The 14739-nt window shown below is 40.9% G+C and overlaps 1 protein-coding gene across 8 annotated transcripts in view; it reads left to right on the top strand.

Moving 5' to 3' along the window:
• Positions 1 to 14739, top strand: part of LOC130929769 (receptor-type tyrosine-protein phosphatase mu-like) — a 468571-nt gene that overhangs the window by 152789 nt on the left and 301043 nt on the right. For all 8 annotated transcript variants that reach the window (XM_057857249.1, XM_057857247.1, XM_057857248.1 and 5 more), the window contains exons 5-6: positions 2529 to 2644; positions 10524 to 10698. In XM_057857249.1, the coding sequence (XP_057713232.1) occupies positions 2529 to 2644; positions 10524 to 10698 (291 nt within the window). The remainder of the gene's footprint in view (positions 1 to 2528; positions 2645 to 10523; positions 10699 to 14739) is intronic.

Genomic DNA, 14739 nt, shown 5'->3' on the forward strand with positions numbered 1-14739 from the left:
TGAGAAATGAGAAAATGTCTTTGTTGGCGTGCCCAAGTTTAGCCCTTCCACCAAAACACTAACCTAACTGACGTGACCACAGCTAACACAATCTCTAATCATATTTTTATACCTTTATATCTACAGGGAATCCTGATCCTCATTCTTACCTTTAAATGACAAACTTAGCCTTTCCACCCATATAAAGCACTAAGCCATAAAAACGCATGAAAAATGCTTTGGTATGTGTGCTATCATTACCGCCGTATACATAATCGACAGTGCAATTAGCAGCAGAATGGCCTCTCGTGTCTTGTTCTGGAGATTTAGGTAACCGCAGCTTTCCACACAAAGCGATTTGGGCCTGAGGCATCGTGAAGTAGCATATACTAAAGGAAAGCTAGGCATCAATACAGCACTATTTCTGCTCGATTAACGTTTACAAGCAAGCCACACCATGAGGGTTGTAACTTCCCAGCACACATATATGTGTGAAATTTATTTTTATATTATACTACATATTGCCTTGAATTAGAGTTAGACTGGGAGCACAGTAGCCCCTAGGGATGGGAATCGAAATCCAATTCCAATTCGGAACCGGTTCCGAGTGTTTCGAGGCCTCGACATCACAATGGAAAAGCCTTAACGATCCCTAAAGACGCATATTGCGTCGTGACGTGTCTTGTTGTCCAGACGCATCAAACTAGCATGGCACCAAGAACCACTCGCTTCAAAGTTTGGCTGCACAATGAAAGGTTACGATAGTTTAGCACGAGCATTGCCGCCGTAAACATAACAATGACAGCACGTAGGTTCGAACGCTCGAAAGTGTGTCTTCACTTCATGAGGAAAAATTACAACAAAACGACTTGCAATCATTGCAAGGTGGAGATTTCTGCATCGGGAGGGAATAGACTGCACTGTCCTCACCGAGACGCTAAGGCTCAGTCCTGCCTATACAGCTAGCTAAACTCCGAAATGACGATACAGAAGACGTTGGTATAATAATTTGCTGACTTTATTCAACCATCACTTGAAACTAAAAATAGAAATGAAACAAATCAATTTCGTCCCCAATAACAAACAGGTTTGCATCAACGTAAATCAGCGATGATTAGCTGCTAACACAGTCGCTAGCATTAGCACATCGTTTAAACCACTACACAACTGGATTTAAGTGTCCGATCGCGAGTGGAAACACACAACAACAACACAGAAGATGATACATACAGGCGTTGGCTCTGTAGATGTTTTACAAACATTAACAAAGAACGTAGGCTCGTGGCAGTGTTTCCCTTTCTCACTAACTCGCTCACTCGCTTGGATGCGGCATTTCTTCTTCTTCGCGCGTAAACGCGCTCTTCTTCACGTGAGCGCGCTCTTCTTTGCGTGAGGAAGTGCAAGGGCGCCACCACTTGAGCGTGAAAGCGCCATAAAAACTAAAAGGCATGCATTTCAATATATTGGTAAATAAAATAAAGGGTCCCCAAACTACGGCCCGCGGCTCCATATTTGGTCCGGCCCCCTGAACAATTCCAGAGAGCATTTTGAATTTTTTTTTGTTTTTTTCTCCCTCAGAAGTGTTATTTACTTCCTGGCCTTTTTCAGTAAATAACTCAGAGAGGGCTATTTGGTTATTATCTATTTAATTAATAGTGCTATTATTATTTATTATTATTATATTATTATTTTTATTTTATTTACTTTTGTTCCGTGAAGAATCTACAGAGGGTTATTTGATTGTGGCTTTCTGAAAAAGAATATTTTTTTTACATTTACGCACTCCTGCAATCGTCACACTTTTTCTGTTACAAACTGACCCCGGCCTCTCATCAGAGAAGGGAAAAGTTATTTGGCCCTCACAGGAAAAAGTTTGGGGACATTGCCAAAGGCAGAACAACGACCTATATGCCAAAATATACCAATATTTTTTATTTCTATTAGAAAAATGTTTCAGTAAAATGTTACACATTCTTGTGCATTTGCCACTACTTGCCACAGTTAACATTGAGGCTTTGGGCCTCTTTTGACCTCGTTGTGAGTTTGTAAGGTTGTGACTTCTGATTAAACAAACTTGATGCTAATCAAAATGTTTTGTTCTTCTTTTTCCCGAAATTAGAATCGATAAAGAATCGAATCGTTAAGCAATATCGATAATGGAATGGGAATCGTAAAAATCGTATTAATTCCAATCCCTAGTAGCCCCTAACCAAAAACTTAGGGGTGTACAATGTAAATTCATTTGGGGAGTAAATAGCCCATTTCCACTCTTTTTTGCTATATTATTATAAACACTATCTCAAAAGTGTTAATTTGTACAGCATTGCCAACAACATGACTAAATATGTGAAGCAGAAGTTAATCTACAAAAATACTCAAGAATTTTTAAAAAATCATTTTCAAACAACGCAGATCGGGTACAGTAGTAGTGTAAAGTAGATAAAAGTAAATACAGGCAATATGCTCCTATTCAGTGGCAGTCTGGATCCCTGACGAATTCAATGTATCGGCCTGATAAACATATTTCTTTTGTATTTTTTTCCCCTCAGTGAACACTCCACACTTCCTGACGATAAAGGGAGTTGAGGTCAACGCTGGACAGACTGCATCTTTTCACTGCACTGTCAATGGACGCAAGCGAGACAATTTTCACCTCTGGCTTCAGGTGAGGCTTTTTCCTGCACAAGGTAGATGGTTCACCTCACTACCTCCCTGGTCTCAAGCTTAACATGCTCTCATTTTCTTGGCCTTGGTTTTGCCAGTCTCCCTTTGTTTAGGTTTTTATTAGGGCTGTCAAACGATTACAATTTTTAATCGAGTTAATTACAGCTTAAAAATTAATCGTAATTAATCGCAATTCAAACCATCTCTAAAATATGCCATATTTTTCTGTAAATTATTGTTGGAATGGAAAGATAAGACGGATATATACATTCAACATACTGTACATAAGTACTGTGTTTGTTTATTATAACAATAAATCCACAAGACGGCATTAACATTAACATTCTTTCTGTGAAAGGGATCCACGGATAGACTTTTAATTCATGAAAGATAAATGTGAGTACAAGTTATAGTAATTTTGATAGTTTGTATATTGTGACTAAATATTGCCATCTATTGTATTTTTTTAGCTAAACCTAAAGTGCCTGTGACACGAAAAAGCATGTTTATTTCATAATACACGCGGTATTTTATGCCCCTGAATGATATGGACCGCTTGGATGTGTGTGGAAGCGTTCGCTATTTTTATTTAGTTTTTTGAATCCCGCGCCATGAAAATGAGTGACTTCCGGCTTCGGTCTTGCATTGAGGAGGAGGGCGCTGTGACGTGTACGGTAGAAGATGTCCTCTTCACGCGACAGTGTACTGTTGTGTATGTGGACGAAGGATTCAGCTGATTTTGCGGATTAATACGTTTATTTTTTGCATCACGCCAGCCAAACGGCTGCAGAAAAATCATTCTGTATGAGGGAGAGGCGTATGCGCCTTTTTGGAGTTTCAAAAGGTTCCCATTCACCGTGGATATTTACTGTGGGACCATTGGACTTACGAGGACGTGAGTAAACATCTTGTTTTATATTATGTCAAATACGAATACAGCGATTACAAAGTAAACACTACAAACTTCCTTTAAATGAAGGACTACTTACGTTTGATCATTGATAGGCATGTAAAAAGCTCTCCTAATGCTCATTAGCAGCAGCACGTTAGCTGCACAACAACTCCAGCCACCCTCCTCCGGGGAACGAACTGTAAATTGCTCTCCGCCGGGCGGTTTGCCGATCCGCGAAGACAATCGACAACCGGGTCGTCATGTCAAATAATCCAGGATAGTTATGTGTGATTATCCGCTTCGAAGACTTTGAAACATCACTCGGTTCGGGTTAGCATGTCGGCTAGCTGTCACGCCTTCTGGTTTGTTTACATTCTCCGAAGCCGGGGAAGGGAAATGACATATGTCCGATTTAGGTGTCATAAAATATCGTTCGGGAGGTGCGACAGTAAAGGTGAAGTCGACAGTTTTGACCATTATGGAGTAATTTTGCAATGTCGTCCTGAATAAATGCATTTTTATTATTTCATATTCCATTCAGCACAAGACTGTTATTTGTCATGACCATGCCATTTATTTAGCAATTGGGGAAAATACTTGGATAAAAAGAATATCCTGTAAAAATATTGAAGTAAAGAGACAGAAACAATGACATTTTGCCGCTCTCTTCGTCGCGTTTTCCTCAGTGTGAATAGTTCCCCCTCGACGGGCTGACTGGTCTTTCTCAAGCCATTTATATAGCTATTGGGGAAAATACTTGGATAAAAAGAATATCCTGTAAAAATATTGAAGTAAAGAGACAGAAACAATGACATTTTGCCGCTCTCTTCGTCGCGTTTTCCTCGTTGTGAATAGTTCCCCCTCGACGGGCTGACTGGTCCTTCTCAAGCCATTTCTATAGCTATTGGGGAAAAATACTTGGATAAAAAGAATATCCTGTAAAAATATTGGAATAGAGAGACTGAAACAATGACATTTTGCAGCTCTCTTCGTTGCGTTTTCCTCGTTCTGAATAATTCCCCCTCAATGGGCTGAATAGTAAAACCGATGAGCCCAGTCTACCGCTGACGTCATCCACCTGTTGGGGACGCTAAAGTACTATAATGGTAGGCGTGGCTAACCGGCAGATTAAAAGACTAATTTCTCGTCATCTGTGCTTTGCTAAATTGTTGTATATAGTCGAATCGTCTCAAAATATGATTCTAATTCACATAATAATGCCATTGAAGACTTTTTTTCTCGTGTCATATGCTCTTTAATGTTTGAATAGCGTATTATTTTGCATAGCTATTTTGATTGGGAATGCCAGATCTCTTTGCATTGAGCGCTTTTCTTTTTGAACATTATTTTATTTTTGAGAGATAGGAATATTATTTTTGTTGTGCTTTCACTAAATGATACTGTAGCAATTTAAATGTTCTTAACTGCCCAAATGCATGATGGGAATATGAACAACCATGAGTCACAGCGGTTGCTGCAAAGGATATATCTTCTCTGCGTTGACAACAATACATTGTGTTAAGTAAAAGTTCATCTCTAGTTATACTTCCACCGTTTGCGTGCCACAATAGTAACAACAATTGTGGAAGAGATGCAACTGCGTAACCCATTAAATAGCGTGGCTCAAATAAATGTCTGCGTTACCAACTCATCCTGCTAGGAAATTGGTAGTGCTATGGACCCCATTGGACCGGTGAATCATGGTGGCTCATTGTCGTCAGATGGCTCGGTTCGTCTGATTACCTCCTGAGGAAGTCGGCCGCGAACATATAAATACTGAGAGGCGTTAGAGGGCTTTTTGTGAATACTTTTATTAACAAAATAAAAGCATATGGGGAACGCAGCTCTCGGGTCTGCGCTAACTGCGCACTTTCTCTACTCTCTCGCTCGACCACTTTCTTCCTCACTGCTCAATCTGACAATGCCGGTCACATTGAAAATAAGAGCGGCCCCCTTGGTGGGTGCCGGTAACACCTGCGTCCACTCCACTTGCTTGTCTCTGCCCTTAGCTCTCAATATACTTCAAACGGCGTCATTGTAGTCTGTTCGTGGCAATGCTTGAGTGGGTCGTTCTGCGCATGCGTTAATTGCGTTAAATATTTTAACGTGATTAATTGAAAAAATTAATTACCGCACGTTAACGCGTTAATTTTGACAGCCCTAGTTTTTATCCGAACTGTCCTTCTCTTGGTCTTTAAGCCGTCTCAATTTGTTCAGTCTTACTCGTGTTGCTCCTTACTCTGTATCACATTGCCTTGACCTGAGTTTTCACTGTGCTTTTTCGTATAATATCTGGACTTTTCTCAGTTCCACTTTGCTTTAATCTTATTTTTGTGTTCCTTTGCCATGAGTTTCACCTGGTTTTACATTGGCTTGATTCTTAATTCAAACTCACGTTGCTTAAACGGCAGCTGAAGAGCTTTTCGGATGAGCATTTTACTCGGTTAAATTGGCCTGAATGAATCATTCGCTGTCTCAAAACTCATATTACCAAAAAGTTCTTTGATTTGACCGCGTAGTTTTCTAGTCACTGCCATAGTAACACTTAAGCAACGAGGGATGCGCCTCTCTGCCGGCCGCTACCTGATGACGTCAATTCCTTAAGACCTGCACTCCAATTTGAAAGTACAGTCCCTGCCAAATTCTTGTCGCTTATCCATTTTGTAGAAACAATTACTAATAACCTGACTTTTAATTATTCAATTGGTTTCAGAAATGGCTCATATGAACCCTCCCAAATGATGTTGAATGTGCAAAAACATTTGTTTCACTGAAAAAAGATTTATCATATAATCAAGACATAAAGGTCAAATTTTGGCAAGACAAAGGTTTTGTCGCCTTCAGAAAGTAGTGTGGAAATTGAACAAAAAATGTAAACTCTCTTGCACACCCCACTGTTTTCTGAGTGAATCTCGGATCCATGTGGGCTCCAGTAGGTCTTCTGCAATATTTGCGGCGACTGTGGTGTAATTCAATGGAAGATTCATCTGAAAAATCCACCTTTTGCCACTTTTCCAGCGTCCATACTTTTGACAGGCTGTGGGCCTTGGCAAATGCCACACATTTTTTAAAATGTCTGCACCCTGAGAGATCTGCAGGGTGGAAGGCTACATAAATAGTCTGAAATATCAACAAATCTTAAAAATTCAAACTCAAAAAGGGAAAAATTCTGCAGCAGGATGGTGCTCCATCGCATACTTTAATCTCTACCTCAAAGTTCCTCAAGGCAAAGAAGATCAAGATCCTCCAGGACTGGCCAGCTTAGTCACCAGACATGAACATCATTGAGAATCTCTGGGGTAGGATGAAAGAGGAAGCATGGAAGACGAAACCCAAGAATATTGATGAACTCTGGGAGGCATGCAAGACTGCTTTCTCTGATGTTCCCGATGACTTCAACAATAAATTGTATGAATCCTTGCCGAACCACATGGATGCAGTTCTCCAAGCCCATGGAAGTCATACAAAATATTAAATTTGGATCTCACAGCACCAATACTTAATTCGCTTATGCTGTGTAACACATTTTTGTATTTGAAATACATTTTTTGTTCAATTTTCACACTAATTTCTGTAGGCGACAAAACGTTTGTCTTGCCTAAATTTGACCTTTATGTCTTCATTAAATGATGAATCCTTTTTTTCAGTGAAACAAATATATATTTTTGTACATTCATCATCATTTGGGAGGTTCTTAGCTTTCATATGAGCCATTTCTGGAACCAATTGAATAATTAAAAGTCAGGTTATTAGCAATTGTTTCTACAAAATGGATAAGCGACAAGACTTTTGTCAGGGACTGTATAGCACCATGCAGGGCCGGCCCAGGCCATTTGGGGGCCCTAAGCAATGCAAAGGGGCCCATATTTTTGGCCCACCATTTTGTCACAGTGTACTGTGAAACCCATACATGCAATCCAGCCCATACGTCCATATTTTGTATATTAATCAGATTTTGTTGCGCTGCATACTCTAAACTTCTCACCCCAAATGATTGTCAGTACTTACAGTAGATAGCGCCAAACTTTTTTCTAAAAGAGGAAAGAAGTTAAGGAAGAACTTTTATTTTTTTAAGCTTGTAATCAAGTATCAAAACTCACAAAAGTCAAATAAAGAAAACTGTAGTAAACAAAATAGAATATAAATCAAACAATTGCCAGATTGGGGCCCCCTAGTGGTCAGGGGCCCTAAGCAGCTGCATGGTCTGTGTATAGGCTGGGCCGGCCCTGGCACCATGCTATCCTTGCCATATAATGCAAACAAATTCTGGGTTTCACTCGCGAGATTCGTCATGTCATCTCGATGTGCAGTGATGAATTTCTCACACGAAGGCACAGGACAAAAAGAAAAAAACCTTCTTCTGCAAAGATTTGGACATCTTTTGCGAGTCAAGCGGAAGAACTTCTCCCGGGCTCCTCGATCGCGTCTTTGCTTTCAACATTTCAGCGACGATGACCGACCCCAAAACATACAAAGAGAATGTGTTGTGCTAGTATGAAACATTTGTTTAAGTGTGCACGAGGCTCGGAGCTGAGCACGCCGGGTTGTTGCGGGCAAAAGCTGACGGGCGGTGAATCGGGTTACAGTACAGCTGGGGATCAGGCATGGGGAATCCTGGGATGGAACAAGAAGTCAAATTAGCCAGGTGTGATACAAAATGAGAAATACCTGAATGCTGGACGTGACTGACGGGGATTCCGAAAGTGTTGGTCTGGCGAAAAGCGGCAACGACGAGCAGGCTTATGAAGTCTGCTGATTGTGCTGTCGTTGTTCCTCAGTCTGGCCTACAGTCTGCAATCAGGGAGACCTCACAGATGACAGCTTTGAAAGCCTAGGAGGATCCAACGCAAGTAGACCTTTACTGATAATTTGATACGTTTATTACTTGATGGTGACCAGTTTTTGTTGTTGTTGTTGCCTGCCTGCCTGTCATAAGACAGCTGACAGGTTGTCTATTCATGTCTATTTGATACATTCATTACTAAATCTATATAACTACTTATCTGTTTCTGCAATTACTGATATATCACACAAGGACTGAGGAGAGAGAAATCACGATACTAGATGCCTACAACTCTTTCGTGAAGTGTCGAGCTACCAACCAGCATAATCGCCAACGTCTGCTGTGCCGAGTAAATCGTTGTCATCTGACGCCTCAGGTTCAAACATGTGGGATTAATTGTAGATAATCTTTCCTGGGAGCCTTTGCCATCGTTAGCGTTACGAAAGAGCGATCCTGAATGGTTACTTTCGGTGGAAATATCACTGATATCATTGCTGCTTTTACACTTGCTGTGGGTTTGTGTTCTGTTGCGTTCAGGAATTTAGGTCACACTTCCGGGTTTGGAAACAGACTATTAACAGAGTGCACAAAACCTAAAAAAAAAAAAAAAAACGCAAATAATCCCCGCATTTACGCATTAAAAATGATATCGTTGTTTTGACTAACTTGTCCAAAGTTTATATTTGTAAAATGACACCAAAATCCGAAAAGCTCTTCAGCTGCTCTTTAAGTTTTTCTTTTCATTTTCCTTTGTCGTACATTACCTCGTCTCATTCATTCATTCTTTCATAGTCTTTGTCTTTATTCAGTCTGGCAATGTTTTGGTTTTTACCGGTTTTCACAATACCTTCGTCTTGGACTTTATCTGGTCTCACATTGTCAAGGTACCGTATTGGCCCAAGTATAAGACGGTGTTTTTTGCATTGAAATAAAACTGAAAAAGAGGGGGTCATGTTATATTCACGGTCTAGACATTATACCCATTCACGATGCTAGATGGCGGCAGCTATCATTGTAGCGATGTTCTGTCGTGACAGATCTCGGCTACTCTCAAGTTGAACCAGTTTGCATTGTTTTATTGCAATGTTTTTCCATTTTCAGATTTGTTTCAAGACTACAGCGACAGACTTCACTTTGATGGTTAATGCAGTTATTATAATTTTGTTGTTTTATCACAAAATATTGGTATTTTTACATTTCAAAAACCAGAAGCTATTCATTTAAGAATGTGATTGCACTTTAGTTTACATCTTTAAATGTTCGGATATTAAGATTTGAATGAGGCAAAATAACATGCTTTTTCTCTCAAATATAGTGTTATAATCATTCAGATGTACTGTAATTACTTTCTGTATAAAAATTTGGTGTTCAAAAAGTCTTTTTTTCAAACTTGAGTCTTGAAAAAGAGGGGGTCGTCTTATAATCAGAGCCGTCTTATATTCGGGCCAGTACGGTACTTTATCTGACCTTTCATCAGTCACACATAGCCCTGGTCTTAATTTAGTCACATTCTGGCTCCATTGTGGATTTGACTTGCTCTTTGTTCCTATGAATTAAATTGCAACGCAGCCCCAGAGATCCCTTTTTTCCATCTTGAAATTTGAGTGATAGTCCAATGTTCAAGCTGTGACATTCACACATAGCTTCAGTGCATCCTGGGTGTAACCTGCTGGCTGGCAGGAAGGGGATTACAGGTGTCAGCTCACTGCCGTATGCTCTTAACCCACATGGACATCAGCTCTGTGGAGAGTGCCTTCTATATCCGTCACACAGCAGTCTGTGGTCGACCTTGATCCGAGCGACAAAGGTAGTGCATCTGGCAGCCAGAGACTTTTCGGCCAGTGATGCTAACATTTGCCGTCACTCGCGTGATCAGCGGGTGTAAAGTTCCCCTGCCAGGTACTTCATCATTTTCACAAATGCGTTCTCATTAGCGCTAGAGCTGCAAAACAAACATTAGGCCAAATCCCCGCTTGATGACAGTGGTGAAGAAACGTTTCTAATGAACAAATCCCCCCCCCCCCCCCCCCCCCCCCCCCCATCTGCCCGCTATGCGGGGTGACAGCTGGGGAGAAGCTGCTGCCTCTCAGTGCGTTGCAGTGTGATTAATCTATCACTCACAATGGGGACTGAGGCAAATAAACAAAATTCGAGATTCCACAGCCCACTAGGTAAAACCATTTGTTTGTATGTGTGTTCAAACAGGGAATGGGTGGACGTGAAGCCCCGATGAAGGCCACTAAACCTTGGAACAACCGCCGCTTCATTGGTACCTTTGACGTGGAAAACACCACCAAAGGTGACTCTGGCCGGTACCGGTGCATCGTTCACTCGGACAAAGGGGTCGGCGTGTCTAACTACGGGGAGCTGACCATAAAGCGTGAGTGCAATCTATACAATCAAGTGCAAACCACGCAGAAAGTATTTTTATTTGAGTTGTCTGGTAATGCCTTTTTAACCGATATCCCGATATTGTCCAACTCCACAAATCTGATACCAATTTCAAACCGATCCTGATGTACAGTAGGACAAATAGGTATTTAGTCAACCACCAATCGTGCAAGTTCTCCTACTTGAAAAGATTAGAGAGGCCTGTAATTGTCAACATGGGTAAACCTCAACCGTGAGAGACAGAATGTGGAAAAAACAACAGAAAATCACATTGTTTTATTTTTAAATAATTTATTTACAAATCATGGTGGAAAATAAATATTTGGTCATTACCTAAAGTTCATCTCAGTACTTTGTTATGTACCCTTTGTTGAGCGACCACTGGTGCCTTGCCAATGTTGTTACCCCCATCAAAAATTGTATCCCCTGGCTGCGGGAGCGAATACCGTTCCACGTTCGCATTTCGTAGTTTATGCATCCTGTAACATTATCATACTGTACTATTATTCAGCATGTTGTTCTCTGTTGTATTTTTAATTTTGAATTGCCTTTCAAGATGACATATCTCTTCTATGTGTTGGATTTTATCAAGTAAATTTCCCACAAAAATGCGACCTATACTCCGGTGCGACTTATGTTTTTTTTTTTCCTCCTCGTTGGGCATTTTATGGCTGGTGCGACTTATACTCAAGTGCAACTCATTGTCTGAAAAATACGGTAATTGAAGCCAGAAAAGAACCACAGTTATATATTTTGGACATCGACGTTTATTAAACTGGAGAAACTCAATCCAGGACTTGAATTACAGTAATAACAGTTATAGGTCATTCAACGAGTAAAACAGTAAAACATTGCCTTTTTTTACGTTCAGTACGTATGCTGCGTTATATGAAAGATTTTTTTTTTTTTTTGATGGATGGGCCATGTTTTAAAACCTCATAGATAACTACATCACCAAAACACGGAAATCAAGCAAATCACTGCAGGACAGGGATACAGTTTTTGACGGGGGTAACTACATTGGCATGACACTGGCGGGCGTACTGTAGTCAATGGATGACGATCATGGCGAAAAGTATACCTGTCGTAAGCAGCCTGATTTAGAATCCCCCTGAAGAATGATGGGAAACAAACAAACAAACAAACAAAAAAACGCTCATTTTCAACAAGCCGGACTTAAAAGAAAAAATGGGGGGGGGGGGGGGGGGGGGGTCACTGGAGAAGCGGTAGGTTAGTGTAGCCAACATGTGGATTAAACACTCATGAGTTCTAGTGTAGACATAGCCTAAGTGTCATCCGTTTGAATGGTCAACCACAAACTCCCAGCCAAAGACCAACTTCAACATAACATTAAAGCGAATATGCACAAATGCAGGTCATGATGAACCTGGTTTGCTCAAAATATCACAACTACAAGCGTATGAATGAAAACATGGTTTCCTATTTATTGTTGTTCGCTATTGTTCTGCTGGGCTCGGTACTAAAGTTTAAGTCCCCGAGGGCTCCCAAAAAATATAACTGGCGTCTCCATGCATTAAATCTTGCAGTCCTCTGAAACAATCTCAATATTTAATAAATGTACCTCTAACCTGAATATTTACAGTGGGGCAAATAAGTATTTAGTCAGCCACTAATTGTACAAGTTCTCCCACTTGAAAATATTAGAGAGGCCTGTAATTGTCACCATGTGTAAACCTCAACCATGAGAGACAGAATGTGGGAAAAAAACCCAGAAAATCACATTGTTTGATTTTTAAAGAATTTCTTTGCAAATCATGGTGGAAAATAAGTATTTGGTCAATACCAAAAGTTCATCTCAATACTTTGTTATATACCCTTTGTTGGCAATAACGGAGGCCAAACGTTTTCTGTAACTCTTCACAAGCTTTTCACACAATGTTGCTGGTATTTTGGCCTATTCCTCCACGCAGATCTCCTCGAGAGCAGTGATGTTTTGGGGCTGTCGTTGGGCAACACAGACTTTCAACTCCCTCCTCACCCCGTGGCGTCAAAAGGATAAGAACGGTGAGCAAAAATCCCAGAACCACACAGGCGTACCAAGTGAATGACCTACAGAGAGCTGGGACCACAGTAACAAAGGTTACTATCAGTAACACAATACGCCGCCAGGGACTCAAATCCTGCACTGCCAAACGTGTCCCCCTTCTGAAGCCAGTACACGTCCAGGCCCGTCTGTGGTTCACTAGAGAGCATTTGGATGATCCAGAAGAGGACTGGGGGAATGTGTTATGGTCAGATGAAACCGAAATAGAACTTTTTGGTAGAAACACAGGTTCTCGTGTTTGGAGGAGAAAGAATTCTGAATTACATCCGAAGAACACCATACCCACTGTGAAGCATGGGGGTGGAAACATCATGCTTTGGGGCTGTTTTTCTGAAAAGGGACCAGGACGACTGATCTGTGTAAAGGAAAGAATAAATGGGGCCATGTATCGAGATATTTTGAGTGAAAATCTCCTTCCATCAGTAAGGGCATTGAAGATGAGATGTTGCTGGGTCTTTCAGCATGACAATGATCCCAAACACACAAGCAGGGCAACAGAGGAGTGGCTTCGTAAGAAGCATTTAGAGGTCCTGGATTGGCCTAGCCAGTCTCCAGATCTCAACCCCATAGAAAATTTGTGCAGGGAGTTGAAAGTCCGTGCTGCCCAACGACAGCGCCAAAACATTACTGCTCTAGAGGAGATCTGCATGAAAGAATGGGCCAAAATACCAGCAACAGTGTGTGAAACGCTTGTGAAGAGTTACAGAAAACGTTTGGCCTCCATTATTGCCAACAAAGTGGACATAACAAAGTACTGAGATGAACTGTTGGTATTGACCAAATACTTATTTTCCACCATGATTTGCAAATAAATTCTTTAAAAATCAAACATTGTGATTTTCTGTTTTTTTTTTCTCCACATTCTGTCTCTCATGGTTGAGGTTTACCCACGTTGACGATCACAGGCCTCTCTAATATTTTCAAGTGGGAGAACTTGCACAATTAGTGGTTGATGAAATACTTATTTGCCCCACTGTATGTGTATATTTTATGTTACTAGGGTGCTCTTTAAATTGAGCCATGCTAAGCAGAAATGACCTTCACACAAAGTCAACAGGCGATAAACAGGAAGCAAAATGTGCATAAACACACTCTTGGGTTCTTCTAAAACAGTCCTCCACCCCTATTTTACTTTCTTTTTTTTTTTTAAATGGTGATTGGTTATCTGGAGGACTTTTCTGTAAAACGGGGGCCGTCCTTGACTGAGCATAATGGCCCTTTAAAGGATCACAAAGGCAAGCGGCGGGCGGGTTTACAGTAGCCTCACTGATGTTTGACTCCTGCAGTCATTTGATATGAATTTATGGAGTCGTCTCATGCTGCAAGGCCTCACTTTCCTTACAGCCCCTATAGTCGTCTAGTAATGGCCTCCTATATTTCTTCACCTCAATCTTCTCCGTGTGCTCTCAATTGAATTTACTGCCTTGATTTTTTTCCCTCCCCTCTTTCTCCCTTTCTTTTTTTGTCTCCAAGCCTTATGTGATTGATAGGTTTAATCCTGCTGCTGCAGATCGAGCTCTGTCAATCACGCTAGAATGGACACAACAGAGGGGGCGAGGGAGATAAGGTCTAATAACCCACATAAGCCTTCCCTGTTAAGAATTTTGTTCAGAGATGTTAACCATCCGTGAGATTTTAGTAGAATATGGTACAAAACTCTATCCACTGTGAGGCTTTGCATAATACAAAGCGCAGCCTTATTAGAATTTAGAGGAATTTTGTGCAAAATGTACCCGCAGTAATTTGCAGAATTTGATCTATTGAGTGAACTTCTCTCCTTTTAGAAAATGGATTTAAATATACAGTATAGAGGTGTGACAATATATCAAAAAGGTAATATATCGCTATACTTTATTAGCCTGGTACACCAGACTCAACGCTGTTCCAGCTATTGAGTCTGGCCACCATTCCCACGGAAACAATTTCCAGGGCGGAGCAAGCCACAGCAAACAGACAGCGGAGTGG

The sequence above is a fragment of the Corythoichthys intestinalis genome, chromosome 14 (assembly GCF_030265065.1).
Source record: "Corythoichthys intestinalis isolate RoL2023-P3 chromosome 14, ASM3026506v1, whole genome shotgun sequence".
Taxonomy (NCBI): Eukaryota; Metazoa; Chordata; class Actinopteri; order Syngnathiformes; family Syngnathidae; genus Corythoichthys; species Corythoichthys intestinalis.